This window comes from Bidens hawaiensis, unplaced genomic scaffold (assembly GCF_021521415.1).
Source record: "Bidens hawaiensis isolate Kalapana, Puna unplaced genomic scaffold, B.hawaiensis_p1.1 tig00062339_1, whole genome shotgun sequence".
NCBI classification, from domain to species: domain Eukaryota; kingdom Viridiplantae; phylum Streptophyta; class Magnoliopsida; order Asterales; family Asteraceae; genus Bidens; species Bidens hawaiensis.
Window position 1 is genome coordinate 22,908 of NW_027506509.1, and position 25,638 is coordinate 48,545.

General features: G+C 34.7%; 1 protein-coding gene across 1 annotated transcript; it reads left to right on the forward strand.

Annotated features, from left to right (window-relative positions):
* Nucleotides 1-15,130: 15,130 nt before the first annotated feature.
* Nucleotides 15,131-23,114, forward strand: LOC143618038 (cysteine-tryptophan domain-containing zinc finger protein 3-like). The gene is made up of 11 exons (XM_077090384.1): nt 15,131-15,580; nt 16,685-16,757; nt 16,837-16,961; nt 17,300-17,716; nt 18,320-19,395; nt 19,679-20,109; nt 20,468-21,888; nt 21,966-22,126; nt 22,356-22,516; nt 22,587-22,747; nt 22,899-23,114. The coding sequence occupies exons 1-11, from the start codon at nt 15,380-15,382 to the stop codon at nt 23,082-23,084; spliced, it is 4,413 nt and encodes a 1,470-aa protein (XP_076946499.1). The 5' UTR covers nt 15,131-15,379; the 3' UTR covers nt 23,085-23,114.
* The last annotated feature ends 2,524 nt before the right edge of the window (nt 23,115-25,638 follow it).

Consider the following 25,638-nt stretch of genomic DNA (forward strand, 5'->3'; position numbering starts at 1 on the left):
CCGAAAATCTTGATTCCCCACGAACATATGACATTTGATGGAGTCCTTTACCATACCACAAGATTCGGTCACACCTTCACACAAGAAATCAGTTGAATATTAGTTAAAAATGTCAATGAGGTTCTTTGTTAAACTTTTCATTCTTTTAAATATTTACCATGCGGGTGTTCTTCGTTTTTCTTTCGGGCGCATATCATCGCCCGCATATCGATCCGAATTATTTGAATATTTGTACGTTGGAGGGAAATATATTTTCCTTCACTCCATCCTTTAAACACGCGTCCCCTTCTTTGTTCTATCCGAAGCTGTAATCACATAAACCCGCTTGGTCAAAAATAGCCTGTTTCGGCCCAAACTCATTATACCCGTTCAAAACTGAACAAAATATGATATCGGTTTGACCCAAACTCATTTTCCTTATAATCTGCTCTGACCCCAAACCGAAATTGATACTATACTAACCAAACTCTTTTGAACTAAATTCACTTTTCTTATAACCAGTCCCAACCAGAACCCGTTTGACCCGCTACCGGGCTCGACCCGACCAGCCCGCTCTATCCTATTATTATAAGTATTAGAGAGTCATATTTATATGACTTCATGGATGAATATGCAGAAAATAAAACTAAGTTTCAAGACTTGCATGATCTTTTTCCAATAAAGCTCTCCAATTTCGCATCTCGAAAACCAAAATTGATACTATACTAACCAAACTCTTTTGAACTAAATTCACTTTTCTTATAACCAGTCCTGACCAGAACCCGTTAGACCCGCTATCAGGCTCGACCCGACGAGCCCGCTCTATCCTATTATTATAAGTATTAGAGAGTCATATTTATGTGAATTCATGGATGAATATGCAGAAAATAAAACTAAGTTTCAAGACTTGCCTGATCTTTTTCCAATAAAGCCCTCCAATTTCGCATCTTGACAAGGGCCTTTGCAGCTCGATCAAGTTAATCGCTGGCGCTATTTTGCTATGACCAGAGTTATGTATATCATCGACCATTTGGCAAAAGAACTTCATGAGGACCTTATTCTCCAACCCTTCCACCTTCCATAACTATAATCTAATAACCAACAAAAAATACTTGTTTATAAGACCAATCAAAAACTTTACAAAACACGCTATTTTTCTCAAAATGGCGTGTTTAGTTTCTAGAGATTTTTATGGTTCGGTTACGGTTATGGTTTATATCACCTGAATAAACAAACCATATTTATGGTTTTGGTTGAATGATTAGGTTTGATACATTATTGATTAAAAAATATTTACCTAATAGTAAAGTCAGGCCTCAATATATATCACATTTGTTTAAAACTTTTATGTTTGTTAAACCAAATCTATATTGACAAAAAATGGAGCCCAATGGTCTACAAGTGACCGAAACTATTTTGCATATCAACTTATACCCGATATCCGAACACGAAATTAAGTGAATTGACTTATAAATGAAATTAATATTTTTTATAAAAGTATAAAATTGATATAGAAAATAAAAATTATAAAAATAATAGGCTCATGAACCGGCTCGAGCACGACAAGTGAAGCCCTCGCTCGTTTAATAAACAAGGTTATTTTTAGGCTCAGGCCGGGTTGAGCTTTTAGCGAGCCAATCTCGAGTAGCTTAAAGAGCGGCTTGGCTCGTGTGCTCCCCTTGGCTACAAGATAAAACTGAACCGAAATGTGCGCACTCGTATCAATATGTGAATACTAATATTTTGAGAGAAGAAAGGAGCTTGCCTCATCACACTGCACTGCAGTTGTAAGTCTGTGAGCAAAAAGACCGGTGTTCTATAATTAGCAAGTAACCTTAGGACACTTAATATCTTGGCTTCTGTTATGCTATCTAAAGCACTTGTTGCTTCATCACACAACCTGAAAGAAGTTGATGTTATATATTATCTAAACTTCAAAATTGCTATATAAATATAACTAATATATGATAATCCACCACTCACAAAACTGGAGAAGCTTTCAAGAAAGTGCGAGCTAATGCAACTCGTTGTTTTTCACCACCGCTAAGCTGCAAATAGTAAAAACATCACGAAGATAAAGATAGAAAATAAATATAAATAAATAATAATAAAGGAAACAATTATATTCTTTAACCTTAAGTTCTCGCTCTCTTACAAGCGTGAAATTTTGTTGGTGGAAATTCATATATTACCTTTCATTGTATGCTTTAAAAGTTGCATTTTTCATTTGAACAATAATCTTACCATGGCATTTTCCTAGTCTTCTTAATTGATGGACCTATTCTGAAATTTTCTTTATTGATTCAACCTGTAACACTATTATAAGTAATACATATTTAGACTGTTATATATCATACACATAGTGAGATAAAGATACACACTCATATACATCAGTAGCTATGATTTTAACATGTTCAACAAGAAATTCACTCCCAACGAAGGCTGTCATTTGTGGATAATTGTTCCTATCTGCTACCTTTAATTTAGAAACCATGTTAATATTTACTTATTATGTGAGACGCATAGAAAATGAAATAGATAAAATGGCATACCGTGCGCAAATGAAGAGGTTTGTCATTGGCTACTTTCTCCAAAGACAAAGCTATTTCTAGAATCACAATGGGCTAGTTTCAAATTCAACTACACATGCAAAAAAACACCCTGCTGTGTTGGCTGTAAGCTCATACACCATCTGTGCTGGTGTTTACGGTCCTAGTTAACTCTGAGTAGAGTCTGGTTTGGTTGGTTTTGACTAAAATTCAAATTTTGGATTGAACAACCAACTATGGTATTGTGCTTATTATAGACACCCATCTATATTTTTAGCAAATAAAATCTAATTTTGGATTCCTTGAAGAACATGAGACAAACAAATTAAATTGACTAAGCGTGTAAATATTTGACTTTAAAGAAAGTGTTATCCGATGTCTACAATTTATGTCAACTGGATTCAACCTGTGGACCATTTCGTACCAATTTACAGCTTCAAAACTTACAGTCTATTTTGAATTAGGGATTTACCAAAAACCAAATTGAGTAAACGAGCTGGATTTCAATTTTAAATTAGGGTTTTAGCAACAATCAAAAACCAAATGAGAATGGTAAATAATCTAAAGCAGGAGAAAAGGATTACGTACCTGAGCTTTGGTGATGCGATTGGAGGTGGGGGGTTGAGACGACGAATCGTACTTATATAGCAATGAACGGTTCGTAGTAGAAGAAGAGCGGCTGTAACGATGTTGTGACCTAATGATGTCTTGAATGATTGTTAAGGCTGTAACGGATGGCTTGATTGCCTCTATTGAATGCGCTCGTGGGGATAGTTATGGTCGTAGTTTCTGTCGGAGGATACTTAGCCATTAATATATATTAAGACGTGTGAACGAGAGAGAAAGCAGGAGACGCTTATATATAAGCGTAACTCTAGCTTAACTCGAACTTTATACCGAGCCTGACTCACGTTTGTTTAATTATTTTAAATATTTATATAACTTGAATACTTTTAATAATATTTCAATAAAACACATAAGAAGGAAAAAACAATTAAAGTTGAGTAATATTTGAATAAATTTGAGGGATCAAAGTTGTAAGTATTACTTAAATTTTGAATTGAAACAAGTTAAAAAGATAAAGGGTTGAATATGTAATTATATGAAAACATGAGATTGTAGACATTTGTTCTTTAAGAAACTTGTACATTTTAAACCGTCGATCTGTTTTGAAAAAAATTTATATTGAAACGTCGACAAAAATAAGCTTGTTTAAATAGGTATGTTTGGATTTTGTTAACCGTATTTTTGTAAAACATACATGAATAAAACCAAAAACAATAAAGCTAGAGTAAAAAATGGGTAATCATGAGGGATTAAATTTGTAACTAATTCTTAAATTTACAAAATTAAGTAAAGTTGAGGTATTATACTTGTAATTGTTCTTATAGAAAATAAATGAACGCGGGTGATATGTGTGAAAAAAACAAACTTATTCCTACTTTAACATGTAACTTATGCATCATAGCTTGTAAAACTCTTAATTCTAGCGTCTTAATTTGTCCATCACTAACATATTATATATGGTATAGATAATGTATAATGTACAATAGGTGTAGATTATACATAATTCCCAAATTAGAAAGTGAACATGTCACTGTTTAAATCTGTTTGCGATAAGAATCGTATAAATGACATTAGCTAGTTGAAGAATAGCGAAATGCACAGGGACATAAACATTTGGACCCCATTCAAACTTATCCAAATGGGGACCTACAATGTAAACCCTTTTTTCTTGTCCAACTAATAGCCAAACAATATTCAGTACTAAATATATTCTTTCAAATGGTTTGACCCATCCATTTAGGTGTTGCCAAAGAAAATTCATCCAAAATTTTTTGCATGCATTTATAACATTTGTTTTAAGTGTAGTTAACATTATTTGGGATAGCCTTTCAAAAAGAGAAAAAAAAATATTATTAGTCACAAACAACCCTTAGTAGGGGTGCACATATCTTGGTCCTACCCGAAAAAAACCCGAAAACCGACCCGAGAAAACCCGAAACCGGACCTTACCTGTGACATCCCTCGATTTCGGGTCAAATTGTATTTATTTTGTATTTGTTTTTATGTTGTAAACTGACCCGATTTATATCCCGAACATTTCAAATATATAAAATATTGGATTTTATGTTACTAAAAGATTCCCGCTTGTCTAATTTGAAAAACCCCTTTTATGGATTCGAAAACGGACTTAAAACGCTCAAGATACATCAAAAACGAACTTCTGGACGCGAACCGACGTGCAGACCAGCAGAGCCATCTTTTTTTTTTGTTGTTGTTTTGTGACTTGTCTTGACCCCTCTTGCATGCAAACCTTGATATCACACCTCATGCTTGACCCTTTCAACCCACCCTATATATACACCCATATCCCCTTCATTAATCTCTACTCATTTATCTCTTTCTCTTCCAATTCTCAAGCATTCAAAGGTGTTCTTCATATTTTTTTGGCAGTTTGACTTTCCAAAGTCAAACTGACCATAGTCTTACATTATAATCAACTTGTTAACACTTATTTATACTTGAAGATTGTTATACAACATATATATAATAGCACCCTTTGTACCTTCGGTGGGCATTTCTCCGGTCTCGGTCGGTTAAGTGTCCGGCCCATAAGACAAAGCTACATGGAGGACTCGTAGTAGTCCTTGATTATATATATTTTCCGCATCTAACCATCAAACTTGTTATACTTGTTTAACTTCTGCTCATCTTAGTTCTATTTTACATTTTGAGTTCCATGGTTATGGGTTTGTAGAGACTAGCCTCGGTTATTCCGTAAATAGCTCCAAACCGGAAGCCGAACTCTTGTTTACTAGTTTGTTTAAATAGTTGTATAAACATGTTTTATGTAAGATTTGAGTTTCTAAAAACCATTTTAATTAGTTCCATGGTTATGGGTTTGTAGAATCTAACCTCGGTCTTATCCCGAAATAAGATCCGAACCGGAAACCGAACTTTCGTTTAAAGACTTTGTTGTTGACTTTTTGTATGTAAGACTTTGGTATTATTATTTATAAATTATTTTACAAGTTCTATGATGTTTGGACATGTGGTAACCATTCTTGGCCTTATTCCAAGATAAAAACCGAACTAAACCAAGTCTACTCGCTTAAGACACACAAGTGTGTTTTTAACCACTAAAGCTTATATATTTCTTTAAAAATACTTTATAAACTGATTTTAATTATTTTCACAAAGTACTCGGAATGTTGAATCCAACTTGATCCTATAACAAAGTTTGGACCGACTAAACCGAACACTCGCTTAACGGACGTTGTTAGTTCTAAAACAATAGAACTACATACTTGGTTATGTTTCCTTAAGATTTATTGAGTTATCTCATACATTTATTATTTTGGGAAAGTTGACTTTGGGTTTGGTCAAGTCACCAAGACCCGAACTGACCACCCGAACACTCGTTAAAACCCGTTTTAGTATCTATATTATAAAGGGACTTGCTTTCTTGCATTTTTACCCACCTTATTACTTAACATAGGTTGAGTAAAATTAAGGGCTAGATACTTTAACTCGGTTTCAAGCAAACTTACATTTTTAAAGGACTATTATTATAATTTCTTAAATATTTACATTTTAAACCTTAAACTTTAAATCGTTTACATTTCTTATCATTTATTTTCATTTAAAGACTTCCAAGACAACTTTTCTAATACAAGACTTCTTCTCCTTTAGGCTTCGTTCGTTAAACTCATCGTTCCGGTTAATCTCCAAACCATCAAATCTTTCAAGTTTATTACTTGAAACGTGAGTACTTTCATCCCCCGTTTTCACTCTTTTATATTTTGGGGGTAACATTGCAAACTTATTCAAATCTAAATTATTTATACTTGAGTCTTAAACCACAAACTTTATTGTATACTTTACTTAAATAAATGCTCGATTTGGTGTTATATGCTTATATGCTTAAGTGCTAATGTGTTTACCGCTTTTGGATGGTTGATTCACAAAATCCGAGTATATCTGGCATCCCCTTATAGAAAGGTGTCGTTAATGTATTCTTATTAACGATTTCATACAAAATCCGAGTACATTTGGCATCCCCTTATAGAAAGGTGTCGTTAATGTATTCTTATTAACGATTTCATTTATCTAAATTGTTGCTATTATTTATTGTTTTGTTTACAAGTTGTGGAATTTCATATTATATATCCATTTTTCAAAAACTATGAAATTGCTTACCAACCTTTGTGTTAACAAAATCTATTTATGCAATGTTACAGGTTTGACTTTAGGTTGACTCGAGGACTTGAAGAAAAAACGTTATCGAGACTATTAGGATATTAGCAAAACGAACAATATATTATTTACTATGACTTGAATTCGGTTATTGTATGAACAAGTTACGTGACTCTTTGTGTTTTTATGAATTTAAATGAGTTGATTAAATGTTGTCACTTAATAGTGTCGTGTGCGATGAACAATCGGTTGCGCCCCGATGTTACCGTCATGGTCGGGGTGTGACATTACCCAATGTAATTCGGTTAGGATCGGTTCTCTAATTATAGAAGTTTTGGTTTCGGGTTCGGGTTTTATATGTGACTTCTACATGAAACCCGAACCGACCTGAGGTGCTTACATAAATAGATAAAACCCGTATGACTGTTGCTCAGCCGATCGTTTTTAGAGTTGGAGATGAGCAGAGAGGTAGCAAGAAGGGTAGAAAAGTAAGAGAAGAAGGACCGGTTATGGATCTGATAAGATATTGATAAACATGCAAATGGGTATTATCCAGATTCCAGAAGTTTGAAGAGAAACAAAAAGTATTATTTTATTTACTCATGATTAACTTTTAGAGAAACAAATGGGCTAACCAACTTTCAATTAATTTTGGTTTCCGATGAAACATATAAAATTTTAATATGTATATTTATTTTATCTACTATTAATATGTATTTATATAATTAATATGATAGGGTTTTTATGTTTCTCCATAAGTTTTTTACTATTTTCATAATCTACCAAATGCTCAATTTGTAGGAGTTAATAGCACAAAAATTTGGTATGAATAAACAGGGATGAGCGTTATTGGTACGGGTACCAATTGGTATTGATTTGGTACCGTCAGTAGAAATTAGTATCAGTTTTGAGTTTTCGGTACCGCTAAGGTACCGGTATTTTCCGAATTTTACATGGAATACCGGTATCGAACCGAACATTTCAATACCGATACCGGTATCAAAATTTTGCAATTTTTGGTACCTGTATTTTAAATAAACACCTCCTAAGACTCTTAGAGGCCATCGACATGTTTCTTTCTGAATAAAATTTTTGGTTATATAATAATATCTTTTTGACCTTTTTATATTATGGTGCTTTTAAAACTTACATTGTATTATTTTTGGTATTTTGTTAGTTATTTAAAGTTTATTGGTGTTATTGTTTACACTTTTTTTGTTATCTTATCAGTGCTCAAATAATATAATTACAAGAAAATTAGTAAGTGCACACCTGACTTTCTAAATGTACTATTTTTTTTAACGAACAATAAACATAGAATGTCGAGGTATTTTGTACGGAGTGACCTAATGACTAGGTACTAAATATAACTACTAATAATAATATAATAATTATATGTTTTTTTAATGTATAGTATGTTGGCTGTGTTTAGATTAAATATATAGTTTTAATATACCTTTTTTTTCTCAATTACATTAATTATTAAGTTTTTGATTTATTGCTTCAAAAAGCACCATTACCTATGCTCAAAAGTTTCTCTTTCTCTCTCTCCATCGTTTCCCACATCTACATCCTTCAAAATTGATAAAAAAAAATTAACAATGCTCAAAGAGTAAACTTGAAGAAGAAGTGCAGATGGCTCAAGAAACCACTTTTCGTCTCATGAAATAGTTGTTATTTAAGGCTTGAAGATAGTATGATTGAACTTGCCAAATCGCTCTGCTGAGAACCGAATCTAACCCGACACAACGCACCGAACCGAGGCAGGACCGACTCACTACATACAGGTCCAATCTTCGGTCTTCATTTTACCGTCATCTCGGTTTTTGGTCCGGGTCGGGTTTTACCCGGTTCGGGTCAGGTTCTTTAAGATGCACACCCCTAACCCTTAGCACCATTCATGCAACCCTTATGGCAATAAAGCTTTATTATATTTGTTATAACGGCAAACTCATATTAAACAGTGGCGGATCCGGGAAATTTTTTAGGCGGTGTGCTATTTTTAGGCGTTTCAATTTCATAGAGTCGGGTATAAAATATTCCGGGTCGGTTTGAGGTTCGGGTCGATTCGATGGTTCAGGCAAAGTTTATATTACCTACAAATCAACAATTACAAACTAACGAACTAAAAACTAAGAAACTAACAAAAACTAACAAACTAACAAATTAAAACTAAATTTAACAAATAACTTAACAATTAAGTAGTTAACAATCAAGAACAACTAACAAGAAGTCAAGAACAACTAAAATTTAACATATGAATACTTTCAAAGTGGGAAGATTCGAGCAATCGAGCTTTGAGGAAGAGTAGAAGGCAGGAGGATTGGAGGTGTGTACAGTGTACTGGTCGACCGGAGTTGTGTACGTGTACTGGTTGGACGGAAAAGCGGCGGAGGTGGTTGGAGAACGGCTGATTGGCTGAACGGGGACGAGGGGTCAGGGGAAAATGGCTGGAAATGGTCGGGCGTTGTGTTTTGTTGTGTCTGTGTGTTCAGTAATAAAAACCCTAATTAATATAATGATATAAAGGCTGAGCTGGAGTTAGTTAAAAAAAAAGTTCAAAAATTACACTGGAAACCGGAATCGAAGCTACGAGCTTTGGGTTACAAAATTAACACTTTACCGGCTGGACTAGTGCTTTAAATGCATATAGGGTGGTTCCTTCCTAATTTATAAGGTGGTTCCTTTAATATTTTCTATATATAAATACACTATTGTTTATACTGTAGATCCGCCCCCTGATATTAAAGATCTCGTTTTTATCTCAATTCATATATTTTCCTCTTTATGTTTATCTCTTTATTTTAGGAGATGATTTGTTTGGTTTGGTTCGGTTCGGTTCGGTTCGTATAATACTTCTAATGGTTGGTTTATTGAATTATTCAATACACGATATACGATTTTTCTATAAGTATCAAACTTATTATGGTATTAGAACAGTAGCACTCATAGCCCCAAAATCATAGTCGTGGTCTTCAATTTTAGCGATGGTCAGACAGATGCACGTAAACGTGGGAGAATCGATCTCCTACGAAGCCTCCAAGAACGGGAAAACCGTGGGAGAATTGATCTCCTACGATTCTCCCTATTATCTTCACTCTTCAGATTACCAAACAGATGCACGCAAACGACCTCTTAACCGACAATAACTATGTAGAATGGTCACAAGAGATGGTTAGTTTTCTTTTCTTTTCGCCAAAAACAAGATCGGGTTCATTGACTGCAGGCTCATCAAAAAACCAGAAGCAAACTCATTGGAATACATGTCGTGGATGAGACGTGGCACCATGATAAAAGAATATCTAGATACCGCAATAGAGAGAAATAAGGAACGGTGTCAAGTATGTTGGAACATTAAAATAGATTTAATCGGATCTAAAGGAAAGATTCTCCAAACAAAGTGCACTAAGAGTCTATGAACTGAAAAAAAAAAAAAAACTTATAGCCAACAACAAGATGGTGTCTCTATCTTAACCTATTTCACGAAACTTAGGGTTTTGTTGAATGAGTTATATGCAGTTCTTCCTTCTCCTAGGTGCACATGTAGCAGCTGCTTGTGTAATGTGGGTAAGAAGATGGTAGAATTAAAGGCGAAAGAAAGACTACGAATTTTTGTTAGGGTTGGACAGGTTTCGATACTATCAGAACTCATATACTGACCATGAGTCCTACACCGACGCAAAGGGCTGTATACCACCTTGTTTCTAAAGATGAACAGCCATCCATAGCGACCAGCATGAGACTAGACAACTACTCGAACGATTTTCAAGTTTCTGATGGGAACATAAAAGATCACAACAAAAAAATTGGAAAATCCGTTCAAAAATAAAGAAAAAAAATTGGTAACCTGGAAGAACGTTGTATGTTTTGCGATAAAGATGGTCACAGCTCGGATGACTATTTCAAACGCATAGGCTAACTCGAGTGGTGGCCGGAAAAACCAAGCATGTGTAGAAGCCGAAGGAAGCCCGCTACCGGGTTTAACAAACGGCGGGTACAAACAGTTTTTGAAGTTGTTCTCTGGTTGGCCTAAAACTGGACTAGCCGCAAACATGACCCGAACATCCCCAACCGCCAACTCAACGGGTAACAACGATCTTGAAATTTATTGGGTGGTAGACCCGGGTGCCACAATCATATTATATTTGAAGTGTTTCACACGCATTTAATACCAAATATGGAAAAAGAAAAGGGTGTTACGATCCTCGCAAATATAACAGATTGTGTCTTACAAAAGGTGTTACAATCCTCTTTCTCTCTAAAAGGCTACGAGGCTCTTGCATAGTAATTGTTATCACCGACCCCAAATCTTAGATTATGATATTACATAGCAATATAGATTGCCTCTCTCTCTCTCTCTCTCTCTCTCTCTCTCTCTCTAGAAAGCCCTTCTTAATTTTTAACTTAATAAGGCTTCGGCTTCATGTACATAAAACATTGGGCAAGGTATAAACGTGGAACGTGTTGTACACTGTCATTCAACTCATGGAAAGTCTAGCATGTAGCGTTGTTTTCTAATTCAACCTAAGATGACATATAAACTAATAAAATATCTTCGAATGAGTTTATTGTGTGTGTTTTTGTAAAATGGAGGATTCTCATCTAGTGATGACACGATACCATTATGCACTCTCCCACTTAAAACTCTAATGGTTTCATTTCCTGGTTGGCGTACATCTTTAGTTGACATTAATCTGTTTTTAGTATCTCTCAGTCTGATTTTATCTTACTTGTGGTATTTCTAATGATCTTTAAACCCGTAATTGGTTTTTACCTTCTTACAACAAGCACAATGGATTTTTTTTTAATAATGCCTTAAAAGGTGGCATGACAATGCTTGAGTGATAACTATTGTTAGAGGATTCCTTGAATGGCGAACGACAATCCAAATTCGTTTTTTTAATAGATATGACAAAATTTAAGATACTACGTGGAATTGGAACGCTTCTCTCACTTAACCATTTGTTTATTGATGGTATCATATATGCAAATTCCACTATTACACGTAACTCTTATTGAAAGTATTTTATCGAAAAGAGATGTAAAACAACTAAATCTTGTTAAGATGACTATTATGGCAACTTGTGCCTTGATCAAGCCACCTCGTTAGAATACGACTTGTCTAAATTATTCACATCAAGTTATCGTGCATGGCCAGAAAGTGTGAATTTTTTGTTAGTTTATAAAATACTTCCCAAACTATGCGGTAAATTAACGAGAACCATTGCACCTACTGCTGATTTTGCTTTAACTGAGTATCAGTTGTTCTTAGAATCATAATACTCCTGTGCTCCGACCGATGTTGTTGTCACACACATGGATCTTTTTTTGTCAAAACATGCTATAAACTTCTAGGTGAGTAAAGAGTGTTCCATTTGTTAGTATATTTAGTGTAATTGGATTAACTGGTTGATCAATTTAATCATAATAAACATTAAGCAAGTTCGGGGATGTGTGGAGTACACACTTGCTTTAGTTTACTGTGATGTTAGGGGCGAACGAACGGGGGTCCGGGGGCAGCGGCCCTGGTTGCGGGGTTCTAGGGGCGACAACCCCTAGTAGGGTCCAAGGGGCAGCGCCCCTGGCTGGGGTTAAAATTCCATACGAAATTCTTGTCTCAATTTAGAGTTTTATCCGATTAAAATGTTTTGGAGAACCACCAAAATAACTTTTAATCTGATAGTTATCACACGACTCTCTAAATAATCCAAGTTGCTATATTGAAATCCCCAACACCATTTATATCATACAAATAATGTCACTCTTTAATGCAAAAAACTATTACTCTTGGCTACCCGAACTTACTAGTCAACTATCTTAGTGACATAATGACTGAAAAAATATAAATATTTTACAGTGGCCCATCAAACCATATAAACTAAATATTCAGACTAATTTATTTGTTGTTTCCGAGTCCATTCTAACTACGATTTTTCAATATTAATCAAGTAACTACCACCATGTTCTTACCCACAACATGTTCAAGAAATCGAGTTTCGTGTAACTATAAGCTAGAACTAGAGAATTGGCACAAAGTATCATTCATAATATTCATTATTCATAGAATAAATGAGAATATCAACAATAAATACTCACATGCTTGTTCAATAGTTAAAAATAAAAAGTCCATTAATGTCGTTAGTGTGTGTGTTAATCTAACAGCATCAATGTTTGTGGCAAGACTAAGTGCCATTTTGGCATAATCTACATTCACATTTAACCGGGGATAACACAAAAATACGTACATACATATTTGAAAGCATACCTCCCTTTAACTAGGGATAACAAAAAAATATATACATATATAGTATATACATGGTCCGGTTTTGACAACCAAAACTTACATGTAAAACTAGTAACGATTTCGAAAAAATCAGAAACCAACTCGGATAGGTTTGATGAGTATGCCGAATTAGTTTGGTCGACCAAAACAATTTGATTTTGCAGTTTCGGTCCTTTTTATATATTTTTTCTCATGATATTTTTTAATTAGTTTAAAAATATGATAAAATAAAAACAATGTAAACTCTGATTAATTCGGTTCATATAATTGTATATATAAAACTTGAAAAAGAAAACATACAAGAGAAGTTAAAGTGGGCTGGTTTGTTAACAAGACCGGTTCAAATACATAAATCATTGGCTAGATTGTTAGCCCCAATTTGTAAACCACAAACCATGAGTCGGACCGTAAAAAAACACCGAAATCAAGCCAAGTGGCTTATACTTTGATTTAAACAAATTGAATAGTTTCAGCATTCATTAACACTCCTAAATAAGAAACTATTTCCGTTATTACTTTGTGTCGAATGATCGTCATCGTACCATCTCTCTTCATTCATTCATTTTATTATATTCAAATATTTTTAATGTTCTAAAAAAATCACAACTCTTTAGAAAAGTTAAAAAAACAATTATAAGGTCAGGTTATTCTACAAAGAGAGACAAAAATAAGAAGGAGGAGAAAGTTTATAACAAAACAAAAAAAATGATAAAAAATAATGAAAAATTAATAAAAAAATCATAACTCAAAATTTAATTAAAAAAAAAAGAAAAATATAAAAACATAAAAATTTTCCACCATCTTCCTCGTTCAAAAAAAAAAAACTGGGAAAAAACACAATGTTGAGGAAAAAAGGATTATTGTGTCTTTCTATTTATTATTGTGTGTGTGTGTGTTTTTTTTTGTCATTGATTGCGTATTTTTTCCTTGACATTGTGTATTTTTTTTCTTAATATTGTGTTATATTACTCAGCATTGTTTTGTATTTTGTTCGACATTGTGTTATATTTGCGACATATTGTGTCTTTTTTAATTTATCATTATGACGTTTGCTCATTTTCGGCATTGTATTTTTTTTTCTAGGTGTTGTGTCTTTTTGGCCATTTTTTTAGGGAGTGACGGGAGAAACATTTTGATTTTTAAAATTTTTTAGTTTTTTATTTATGTTTTGAGTTATAATTTTTTTATTATTTTTTTCAGTTTTTTTGACAGGTTTTTTGTGTGATCACAACTCTTTCTCACCCTTCTTATTTTTGTGATTTGTCCCATTTGCATTTTAATTTTTTCCCACAATTGTAATACTATGCTATTTGAAAATATCATTCTATATTAATACTTTGACAGTTAACACATAAATGTATCATAATACTAGCAATTAATGTTAATACTTTGACAGTTAACACATAAATGTATCATAATACTAGCAATTAATGTTTCAAAAAGAAAAAAGAAAATGCTAGACAGTTAATATTTATAAGACAGCTAATTTTAATTATGTCTAATAAAAAGTTTTCCGACTTTAAACTTTTAGTGGTTTCATTAAATGAATATCATTATCTTGGTCAATTCTTTTTGGAAAAAACTAAAACTTTTAAATATATTAATGTATTAAGCTATCCAAACACCCTTAAATAGCCATACCCAACATATCTCTTTCAATAGTCTATGTTCATCTTTAACTAATATAATATTGTTTCTATTTCAAAATTATATTTTTTTGTTAAAAATATTTTACATAACTAATCTCATGTTCAAAAATCTTCAATTAAAAGGTGTATTGATTTTAAATAATTTAATTAATACCAGAATTCAAGTGGCCATAATTAATCGTAAGAAAACATTACCTTAATTACAAAAAATACGTATTTAATACCATTTAAGCAAGAAGATAATAAAAAAAAATAAATAAATAATACAAAACCCCACTCCCAAACACCTAATAATTAATGATGGTAATTATGAAAAAATAAATAAAAGAAAAAAAAGCGGCAGCTGTACCCAAAACCAGAGTCTCCTCCGTTATTTGTTTGTTTCATCGCTCATCGATTTGAGCTAAAACACAAACACAAAGAAGATCGTCAATATTATTATTTGTTACGATCCAAATTCAACCCAATTTGATCGTAGATCGGTAACTCAGCTGCCCCAATTTCACCCCCTTTTGCGCCAATTTCAATCGTTTTGTTTTCCGTTGATTTCCGATCTCGATGTTTTGGGCCAATTCCTTTCTGGGTTTTCATGGGTTTTCGATTATCTGAAATGGGTCGATGAGTTTTTCGAGTTTCTTTGCGGTTTTGCAAAGTTAATTGTGGTATTGGTACTGGTTTAATTAATTATTAAATAATTAATTTGTGGGGTTTTGTTTTGGATGATTTCTGTTGGGAGTAGGGATGGTGGTAGGAAGGGGGGTTTGAGTTTGAGGTATGGTGTTGAAGGTGGACGAGATATGGAGCTTGAAGAAGGAGAGGCTTGTTTTCAGAATAATAATAATAATATTAATACATATAATCATGGTGATGATGATGATGATGATGCTGCAATTGACCCTGATGTTGCTCTCTCTTATCTTGTAAGGAATTTTATTTATTTATTTATAAGTTGTTGTTTTGATTGTTTAGGGTTTGAATTGTGTTGGTTGGTTATTGTTGGATAGTGAATGTGCATTGTTTGAATGGTGTTTGGTGTTATTTATGGTTAGATCTATGTGTTGTGTGTAAGTTGCTTTGTTTTTGGATGTGTGACAGCTTGACTTGATGTTTGTTGTTTGGGGATGTTGGATTTTGTTTCCAGTAAATGTGGATGTATGTGTTCAAGAATACATGTATGTGGATTATGATACAGATGCAGATGCGTGCTTTTATAGTTGTATACCTCGTCATTACGCATTACTGCTTTGTTTTTAGACATGTGGCAAACTTGACTGATGTTTGATGTTTGTTGATGTTGGATTTGGTCCAGTAAATGTGGATGTATGTTTGCAAGGATACATGTGCAGGGATATGTGGATTATGACAGCTATGCGTGCTTATGTCGCAGTGGGTGTGTGCATGATGTCTAAAAATAGTTATGTATAATTGTATTAATTAACATGTTAACTAAACACATATGAATTGAAGCACCTCAGCATTCTTTACTTATTAGTCATAACTAGCAATGATTTGTAGCTTTCATTTTATCATGTATCCATTCTATGATAAAATTTGATGAAAATTGGTCCTCTTCTATGAGATGGTGTATCCATTGTTTGTGGTCAACATTTTGATGATATTTTCAACATCCAAACCGTTTGCGCCTTGCCAATATGATTTGCATATTAAAGTAGAAACTCTAGACATGGATTATTGCTATCTTATTTGAGTTAATTTTATTCTTCAGGAAGGTTAATCCTATATTGTTTTCCCATGTTAATTGCGACATGCAAATCTAATTAGTAGCTATTGTGAAATGTCGTTCCATATTTACCTCTGTAAAGTAGTTTATTGATGGTTGATTGACCTAGAGTCCTAGATAGGGGTATTTAATGACAAAATGTTTTTGTCGGCTTTCCTAATTTGTGTTTACCGTATTTGAACTCTCAGTAAATGATTTTACGTTCATATCGCTTTTTTTCTGATTGCCCTATCGAAACATACGTTTCTTTCTACTTATATACTTCTTATTTCAATCTTTTAAGGACGAAAAACTTCAAGATGTATTGGGACATTTTCAAAAAGATTTTGAAGGCGGTGTTTCGGCTGAAAATTTGGGTAAGAAATCACTGATTGTTGGCAACTCCCGAACTAAAAATGCTGGAATGCTGATTCTAGCATGTGTACTTATTTGCAGGTGCAAAGTTTGGTGGATACGGTTCGTTTTTGCCTGCTTATCAGCGTTCTCCTGCTGGCCCTCCTTCAAAGACACCTCCAAAAGTTCATGTCAACAGTGCATCCCCTAATAATCTGCATCTAGAGGTATTTTTTTTTGATAATCCGTAATTGTTATCGTATTAATAACTCCATTAATACCATAGTTGATGACCGCTTTTATATGTTAGCGGTGTGACCAGTAATCGCGTTTCATTAAATTTGTATAGATATTAATCATAGTTAGATATTAATTATGACTGTTGCGTCAAACATAAATATAAAATCGTTTTTCTAGTGTTTCTTTAAATAAATGTTGGCGCACGCTCTAGTCAGAAATTTTGGATCCTCTTAATATATGTATGTGAGGTTTTCAAGGATAAATTGGGAATTATTGTTATATTAATTATATTGCACAAAGATTCAATTATATTGCTACTATACAGGGTGGTCGACAGCAATCTGTTTCCATATTAAATGCATCTCAAACAACAAGACATGGACAGGCCTTGACTAGCGGTGCACCACCAGCAGCAGCTCCGTCACTACGGGGTCCGCCAATGAACGGTAAAATGAAACAGGACGTACACAGGTCCTCTGTTAGGGCTGCTGACAAATTCACTTCAAATGGTCAACAATCCGTTAACAACTTTGGTAACACTTGTGACCAAAAGTCACTAAAGCTCCGAATCAAAGTTGGCTCTGATAACTTGTCCGCTAGAAAAAATGCTGAAATTTACAGTGGACTTGGACTTGATGTATCTCCTTCATCTTCATTTGAAGCCAGTCCTGTAAATAGTGATGATTTATGTCATGTGCCTAATGACATCCCTTGTGAGGAATCCCCTACTAGTATTCTTGAGGTTGGTAAATGTTTTTATGTTTTTATTTATTTCCTTTTCTCTGGCAATGATGAAATGGACTTTGTTAGGTGGTCTGAGCAACGGGTCAAACATATCCTGGTCAAAACTTAGCATGCCATTTGTAAATACCTATCGTGATGAAACGGCCTTGCTGTGTTAACCCTTCTAAACATCTTTTTTTCACTTTTTGTTGGTACTTTTAGATTTATTATTTTTTATTTTGTTTTCATACAAAATGTATTAAAAGAAATAAATATCCCTAATTTAACGGTAAAAATTGGATCGCATTAACGAAGTTGATGAAAATGGCAAGTTTTAGAAACCAGAAGGATAGCCAAGGGAACAACAATTTTTTAGATAAAAGTGGTGAAAGTGATCAAACCACATGGACCAAAATGACGGTTCCCTCTTAAAATAATAATGTGTTTTTTTCCCCTTAACTAAATTTCTTTAAAAGGCGTATTTTTTTACTTGTTTGACCCGTTTGAACACAATGCAACTCAGATGAACCCATACTTAGGTTAACCCTTGAAAATTTCCGAGTCTTGTTTTTATTATGTGAAATTTCTTAAAGATAAGAAATTTATTTTGATCTTGTAACAGATGATGACATCATTTCCAGTTCTAGGGGGTTTACTATTATCTCCCCTTCCATATGATCTCTTGCACTTGAATGAAAAAGAAAAACGGGAGGATAGTAGTTGTGGGTCCGTACATAAAAGAAGCCAAGAAAGCACCTTTACAGTCAATAAGTCAGATTCTAAAATTGATCAAAATGAGAAAAAGCCAAAAGCTGAAGATAATTTTGCATCGGTGCAACCGATAAATGGCATTAGCAGTGTAAAGAAAGAAGAATCATTGGATTTCAGAAAAGGTGACGCCTATAAGGGTGAACCATCTGATATACCAAAAGAAGAACCTTTGGGTTCGGTTTTCATCCATGATGACATTCGGGTCGAGAAGCCTATTAAAAAGGATAATCTGGTTGGAGATGCAAGTTCTGATGAAAAGTTTGTAGCGTTTTCTGCAAAAGCTGATTCAGATGTTTCTAAAAGTAGTAAAGTTCTTCCTTCAAAGCAGATGCTTGCTCAAAAAGCTACATCACATGAAAAAGATGGCGTGAAGATGGTGACATCGTCTTCCGGAAGCAAAAAGAAGTCAAAAGGAAGCCAGAGTTTGGAAAATGGAAATGGTCTAAAGAATGATAATTCCTCATCTAAAAATAAAAACAGTTACGGGTCCAAGTCGGAAGGCCCTAAAAGCAATACTGGGAAGGTGAGAGAAACATATAAAGATTTCTTTGGTGAACTTGATCCGGAACTTGAAGACGGTGATGACGTGGCATTGGAGGACAAGCCTTTTGGGGACAAACCAAAGGACTACAGAGATACTGAAAAGGGTACTCAAGAAAGTGACGTTTTTTCAAAAGAGAGATTAAATGGAAAAAATGATCCGAAACCATCTTCGTTAGTTTATCCAGCAGTGGGCCCGACAGGCCTGGGCCCACCCACAATAGGAAATAATGGGCCTGTCACTGATACAGCTGCTGCAACAGTACCTGCTGTAGTTAATGAAGATTGGGTTTGTTGTGACAAATGTGAGAAATGGAGGCTTCTTCCACTTGGTGTTAATCCGGGCAGCCTTCCTGAGAAGTGGCTCTGTAGCATGCTTGATTGGCTGTAAGTTTCTTTCTTTTTTTTTTGTTTTTTTTTTGTTGTAAAGTGAGATTTTGAGTAGGTTCCATAGTGGGTCCAGGTCAAAACAGTATGTGTTGCTGGTCAACACCTTTTCTTTTCCATTTTCTGTTGATTTTTATAAATTATTATTTTATTAAATACGATTATGAAGACAATAAATACTATGTAACTAATTATCTATTTTTCTTAGAAAATTTTAAATAAGCATCTTTTCATCAAAAACTTTCATTTCCTGATATACTTTATTGTTTTGTCAAATCTATAGGCCTGGAATGAATCGGTGCAGTATCAGTCAAGAGGAGACAACAAAGGCCATGACCACCCATTTTCCCGGGCCTGCACCTACGATTCATGGTATTCAACCCGGTGGACTACAACCAGGACCTGTGCCGGCTGAGCCATTGCACCCTGATCAAAGACACCAACCTTTCGGTCCACAATCTGGTATAAAGAAAAAACATGGAATAAAAGATTTGTCAAATGAAGTGAAGCAGGAGAGACCCTCATTGTCTTCTAATTCTACAAAAAGGAATCTTCAAACATCGAGTAAAACTAAGAGCGTGAATGATGCAAACCAGTCCGCTGTTGTAAATGAAGTAGAGTTTCAAGATTCGGGGCATTCTAGTAGCTTGATGGCAGAAAAACACAGATTGAAGCACAAAGAGAAGAAAATACGTGAAAATTTTGTGGATGAAGGTATTCTTTTTGTAGTTGACTTTGACCTTTTTTTGTATGTTAAACTTCGACCCCTTTACCTGCAAATGGGTTGATTTAGGTTATTATAAGTTTTTTTTTTCATCTTCAACATGTCAAACGAGTTAAGTTTTAAGATTTGAGTAAAAAGGAAACGTGTCGAATAGTTCCGTTCATATATTATACATTGGTTTTTATAAAATTAAAGGGGGGGTTTGCGGGTCAGGTCAGCCCGATTAACTCGTGCTAAAAATGACTCATTTTGGCCCCCCCAAATTTTGCCATCTGTATGTGTATGCTTTCTTGAGTTTCTTATCATCAAGTGTATAATGTCTAATTTAACGGTTCTATCCTTGCACAGGCAATAACGCTCTTCAGTTAAAGTCTAAGAACAAGAGAGAGACTAGTCATGATAATTCTAGAGATTCCAAAAAAGTGAAAACGGATGTTAATCACGGGCCCAACAAAGATCGGGCTTTTGACCATGATGGAGCAGTCTCTAAAACAATTAACAACACCTCCATTAATGATTTGCCTTCAAGAAAAGACCGCCAGAAATTTGATGACAACTCGAAAGATTCCAAATCTAACTCAAAAGTTTTAGTTTCAAATCTTAAACATCTATATGAAACTTCGCATGAAAGAGATCTTGTTAAGAAAAGGAAATCTCATGAATTTGATGATAATGCGCAAGTAGAAGGAACGAGCGAAAATGGGCAGAGAAAAGGTAAAAAGATAAAAATGCCCGACACCCGGGAGGAAGAAAAAGGTAGATTATTGGCTGCTGCTACTTCAAGCTCTTCTAAGGTTTCTGGTTCTCATAAGACTAAAGCCAACAACCATGAAGCAAAAGGGTCACCTGTGGAGTCGGTTTCTTCATCTCCTTTAAGGATTTTGAATCCCGATAAACTTACATCTTCTAGAAGAAATATTGGAAGTGTTGATAATTCTCAAGATCTTAAAAAAGATTTTGAGGATGATAGAGGAAATTACAAATCAAGCATTTTCAAGAAGGAATTAGATGTAGCAGAATCTTTAGATAAGGGTGTACCTTCTCTTGAATTTGAATCACCAGGGGCAAAGTCGTCAATTCAAGGAGAAAGAAAGAATGATGATCCATCTCCCTCCAGCGGATCCCGTTCAAGGAAAAACGGGAAAGGATCTTCTTCAAGATCTAAAGAAAAAAATCGGAGTTCTAAATCTGATATTGAGAAGATCAATCTTAAAACATCTGAACGTTTGACTGAAACTTCAGATGCTGAAAAGTCAAAGGGGGGACAAAATAGACCGCCAGATAAAGTTGATAACAAACCATCTGTTAATCCCATTAAAGCTGAAAAAGGGTCTGCTTTAAAGAAAGAATCTTCTGGAAAACCGGTCTCGATTCAAGATGTTAAGCAGAATAATACGCCAATTGGACGGGACAGAGAAAAAGTTTCAAAATGGGATGTTACGGTAAAAGGAAAACCGCACTCGTTACCACCATCTGGTAAAAGTCAAAGCGAGTCAACGCGTCCTCCCCAACCTGTTGTAGGTTCTCAGAAAGATAATGTGGGAAATAGGTTACTAAATGATGGCGTTGAAGGCAGTGATGCATTGAAATCTATCAAACAGAAAAAGAAAGATGAAAACCAGAACGGGAATCAGTCAGTGAGTATAAGACATCCTACACCGAGTGTACATAAAGGAACCCCGAGCCCACTCAGACGGGAATCATCAAGTCAGGCTGCAAGTGCTATAAAAGAGGCCAAAGCTCTTAAACACATGGCTGATCGTCTCAAGGTTTTTAGCATTTCTTTTTTCGGTTATCATAATTTTATTTAGGTGATGGTTGATTTAAACTAACTGTTTTTTTACAGAATTCTGGAGAAAATCAGGAGAGTAACTCACTTTATTTTCAAGCAGTGTTAAAGTTTCTTTACGGGTCATCTTTATTAGAATCTAGTTATACCGAAAGTGGCAAACACGGTGATATGATTCAGTCAATGAGCATGTATGGTAGCACTGCAAAACTTTGCGAGTAAGTGATATCGGCAATTCAATTCCAATTTAATAGATTTTAATTGAAAATAAAGGGCATGATGACGGAAATATGATGATGCTCTAGTTAACCCTAATTAAGTTATCTTATCAAATCAAACATACTAAATCATATCTCATAATCTCCATAAAATCTCCATTTATGGAGATAATTTAATCATGGATATACTATCATTACATGTTTTAACATTAATGTGATTAATTACTAGGTATGTTGCTCATGAATATGAGAAGGTAAAAGAAATGGCAGCCGCAGCGCTGGCCTACAAATTAGCTGAGGTGGCATACTTAAAGGTGGTTTATTCTTCACATACAAGTGCTTCAAAAGATAGGCAGGAGTTGCAAACATCTCTCCAAATAGGTCCTACAGGTATATTTATTTTATTTTTCTTTTTAATATATATTTGTAATAGATACAAATTTATAATTTGTATTTGTAGGTGAATCTCCGTCTTCATCTGCTTCTGATATTGATAACCTGAACAACCCAGCTGCTGTTGACAAAAATGCCCTTGCCAAGGGGGTTAATGATCCTCAAGCTGCTGGAAATCATGTAATTGCTGCTCGGATTAAACCTAACTTTTTGCGGATTCTTAACTTTGTAAGTGCACTCTAGAAAATTAATTAATTATTTGATTTGATTCGTTTTGAACAATATTAAAAACTCCCGTCTGAACCGAGCTGATTTTGACACATCAACCGACATTGATTATTTATAGCTTTTTTGGCATCTCACATTTGAAATCTTGCAGGCACAAGATGTTAACTTTGCAATGGAAGCTTCTAGAAGATCTCAGATTGCATATGCAGCTTGTGGTTCGCAACTGGAACATTCCCACCATAAAGAAATAATCAAACCGGCTCTTGATTTCCATTTTCAAGACGTTGAAGGATTGCTACAACTCGTGCGCGTGGCAATGGAAGTAATTAGCACATGATTTCGGGTGGGATGAAAAAAATTAAATGGATATATCAACTATATATCGCGTGTTTATTGATTATATTAGATGTTGGGGATTTGCAAACAAATGGTGGATTAGTTTTTGTACAAGTGTACAGTATTAGTTAAACTGCATTACTTTTCTGATACGAATAAGGACCCGTGATCCAATTCTGATCAAATAAAAGTTGCAGATTAAAGATTTTGATGAGATTAGTGAAGGTTGTTAATTTGTTATCTTGTTTGGAAGCATTGACATCAAGTTTGTCTTTTGAGGTACGTTGACTTTTTTTACATACTTTTTGACTTTCTGTTGTAAAATATTAACTGTCAGTTTGGTTTGGTGTGGTTGCAGTTGATTGTTCTGTATATAAGGAGTTAGAATAGATTTAGCAGTGATAGAAATCATTAAAGAAATACTTACTGCAGCCTGAGGATGGTGTAACAGGTGAAATTTCACTCTATTTAATTTCATTGTAACTTCTTTTTATAACTTAAGTGTATTATAAATATTTATGCCTATTTTACTGATTTTTTAAAATTTTTTTGTTCAGATGAATGATGGAGAAATGCCTTGATGATGATGATGAATTTTTATGTCAATTTTTTTTCTTTTTTTTGGTTGCTTGTTATATTGAGGGACCCACCATGTGGACCTTGGAAATTTATATGTATGAGAAAATGACATTGATGGTTAGTACTTTTGAAACCTTTGTTTTATGTGAATCTAATGAGAAAACGTTTCGGCACATTATTTGTTTTTGAGACTAAATTACAAAGATAGTCCCATATGTTCAGCATTATTGTTAATTACACTTTCCGCCATTGGTTACCCTTTTAACGGACGCGTGCAAAGGTTCCCTCGGCTGGACGAAGATTGGCCCACCCGTCGAGCAGGGACAAAAGTTGGTTTTGGTGGGGTGCCGAGTGGAAGGGTCGTTGCTCAACGAGTAAAAGTTATTCTAGGGATAGCGGGCTTGTCTTCCCCAAGAGCTCACATTGATGGGAAGGTTTGAGGTTTGGCACCTCAGTGTCGACTCTTTACCACCAAGGTTGTAGCATGTTTCAAGGGTTGGATTATTTGTCCATTAAAGTAGTACGTGAATGACAATGATAAAAGATTAGAAGGTTTAAAATGATCCAATTACAATAGAGAGACAGGTAAGCGGGCAACAATCTGCGTTGTCACCCCATTTTGAATGACAAATCCGATCCTACTGAAAACAAAGTTATCGCTCTTCGGCGCTGATGATTTACTGTGCATGACTCTTCCCATTACAATAGAGGCGTGTGACCGGACAAGCTGCGCCGCCACCCTTTTGAATGGCAAATCCGATCATACTGAAAACAAAGTTATTGTTCTTCAGCGTGTATGAGTTACTGTGCATGACTCGTTGAACTCTCTTCGGAAACGTAGCAACATCGGGGGCAAGTGACCCAAATGTATCGAAAACAAAAGGAATGAAAGCGTGTTGAATCTCGACACAAGTCTTCTCGTGCTTAGCATGTTTCCTAATTCTGCCTTAACACGACCTGCCTAGAAACAAACCTGGTGTCCCTAAGGCTGACAACAGGGGGCACTCCAGTAAGGTCCATAAAAGCATCCCCCCCGGCCCATTCAAACACAAGAATGTCCGCTGGTCGGAGAGTAGACCTTCCTCCGCGTGGATCCCACATTAAATTCACAGGAGCCTATATTTTACCGAGATGCCCGCTCGTTTTAACACACCACAAAGGACATCCCTGACCAAATCATGTCTATATTTAAAACTCCGAGAGTTCTTTGCAATGAACCGCATGCTCATCAAAATTATCTAAACAAACTTTACAGCAGATCGGGCAGAACTCATCAATTGGGAACAGGGGGTCATTAAATGATGTTTAAGAATGGCCCGGTACTCCGCTACTGACATGTGCTGCCTAACCCTTCTGATGTGGTCAAAAATATACATATTATTATATAAATATTTCATACACATTTGAGCTAAATTTGATTTATTATTAACCTAGGTGACTCATATTTAAAGTTTAAAAATTCCAAGTGACAACGACCAAACCGAGTTATTACCTAAATATGAGATAAAAGATATATTAAGATTATAATAAGCATGCATAATATTACTCACGATAATTCATATTAATTCACCTAACATAATTTATATAAATAGTAATTTGCTCAAAATATATGTTATCTTAATTTTGTTTTATTTTCATTCATAGATGCATATATGTTTGGAGTATTTTAAGTTCATGTTAAAATTTGATTATATGTTGAATTATTATGTGACAACATCAGATTGTGACATCTAAGCAAAAGGCAAGAATGAATATTCAATTAACGGGCTTTGGGGCCCACCAAGTGAAAATCCATTCAAGATTATAGTCACCGTCATATATGATCACATTTGAATATAAAAGGAAGGAACTTAGGTTTACGAGGCAGCCTCTTGAGATAGAAGGAAGTGATTAGGAGCTGCAAGTTTTGGAAAAAGAGGCAGCCTAAACAAGAGAAAACGAAAAGAGGAAAGCCGTTGGTTTGAGCAGAGAGCGTC

Bases quoted from the DNA above. Each gene is read 5' to 3' on its own strand.
- LOC143618038 (XM_077090384.1), top strand. From the start codon at position 15,380: ATGATTTCTGTTGGGAGTAGGGATGGTGGTAGGAAGGGGGGTTTGAGT. The intron at 17,717-18,319 runs GTTGGTAAATGT...ATCTTGTAACAG, and splicing joins CCCCTACTAGTATTCTTGAG to ATGATGACATCATTTCCAGT. The intron at 21,889-21,965 runs GTTTTTAGCATT...GTTTTTTTACAG, and splicing joins ACATGGCTGATCGTCTCAAG to AATTCTGGAGAAAATCAGGA.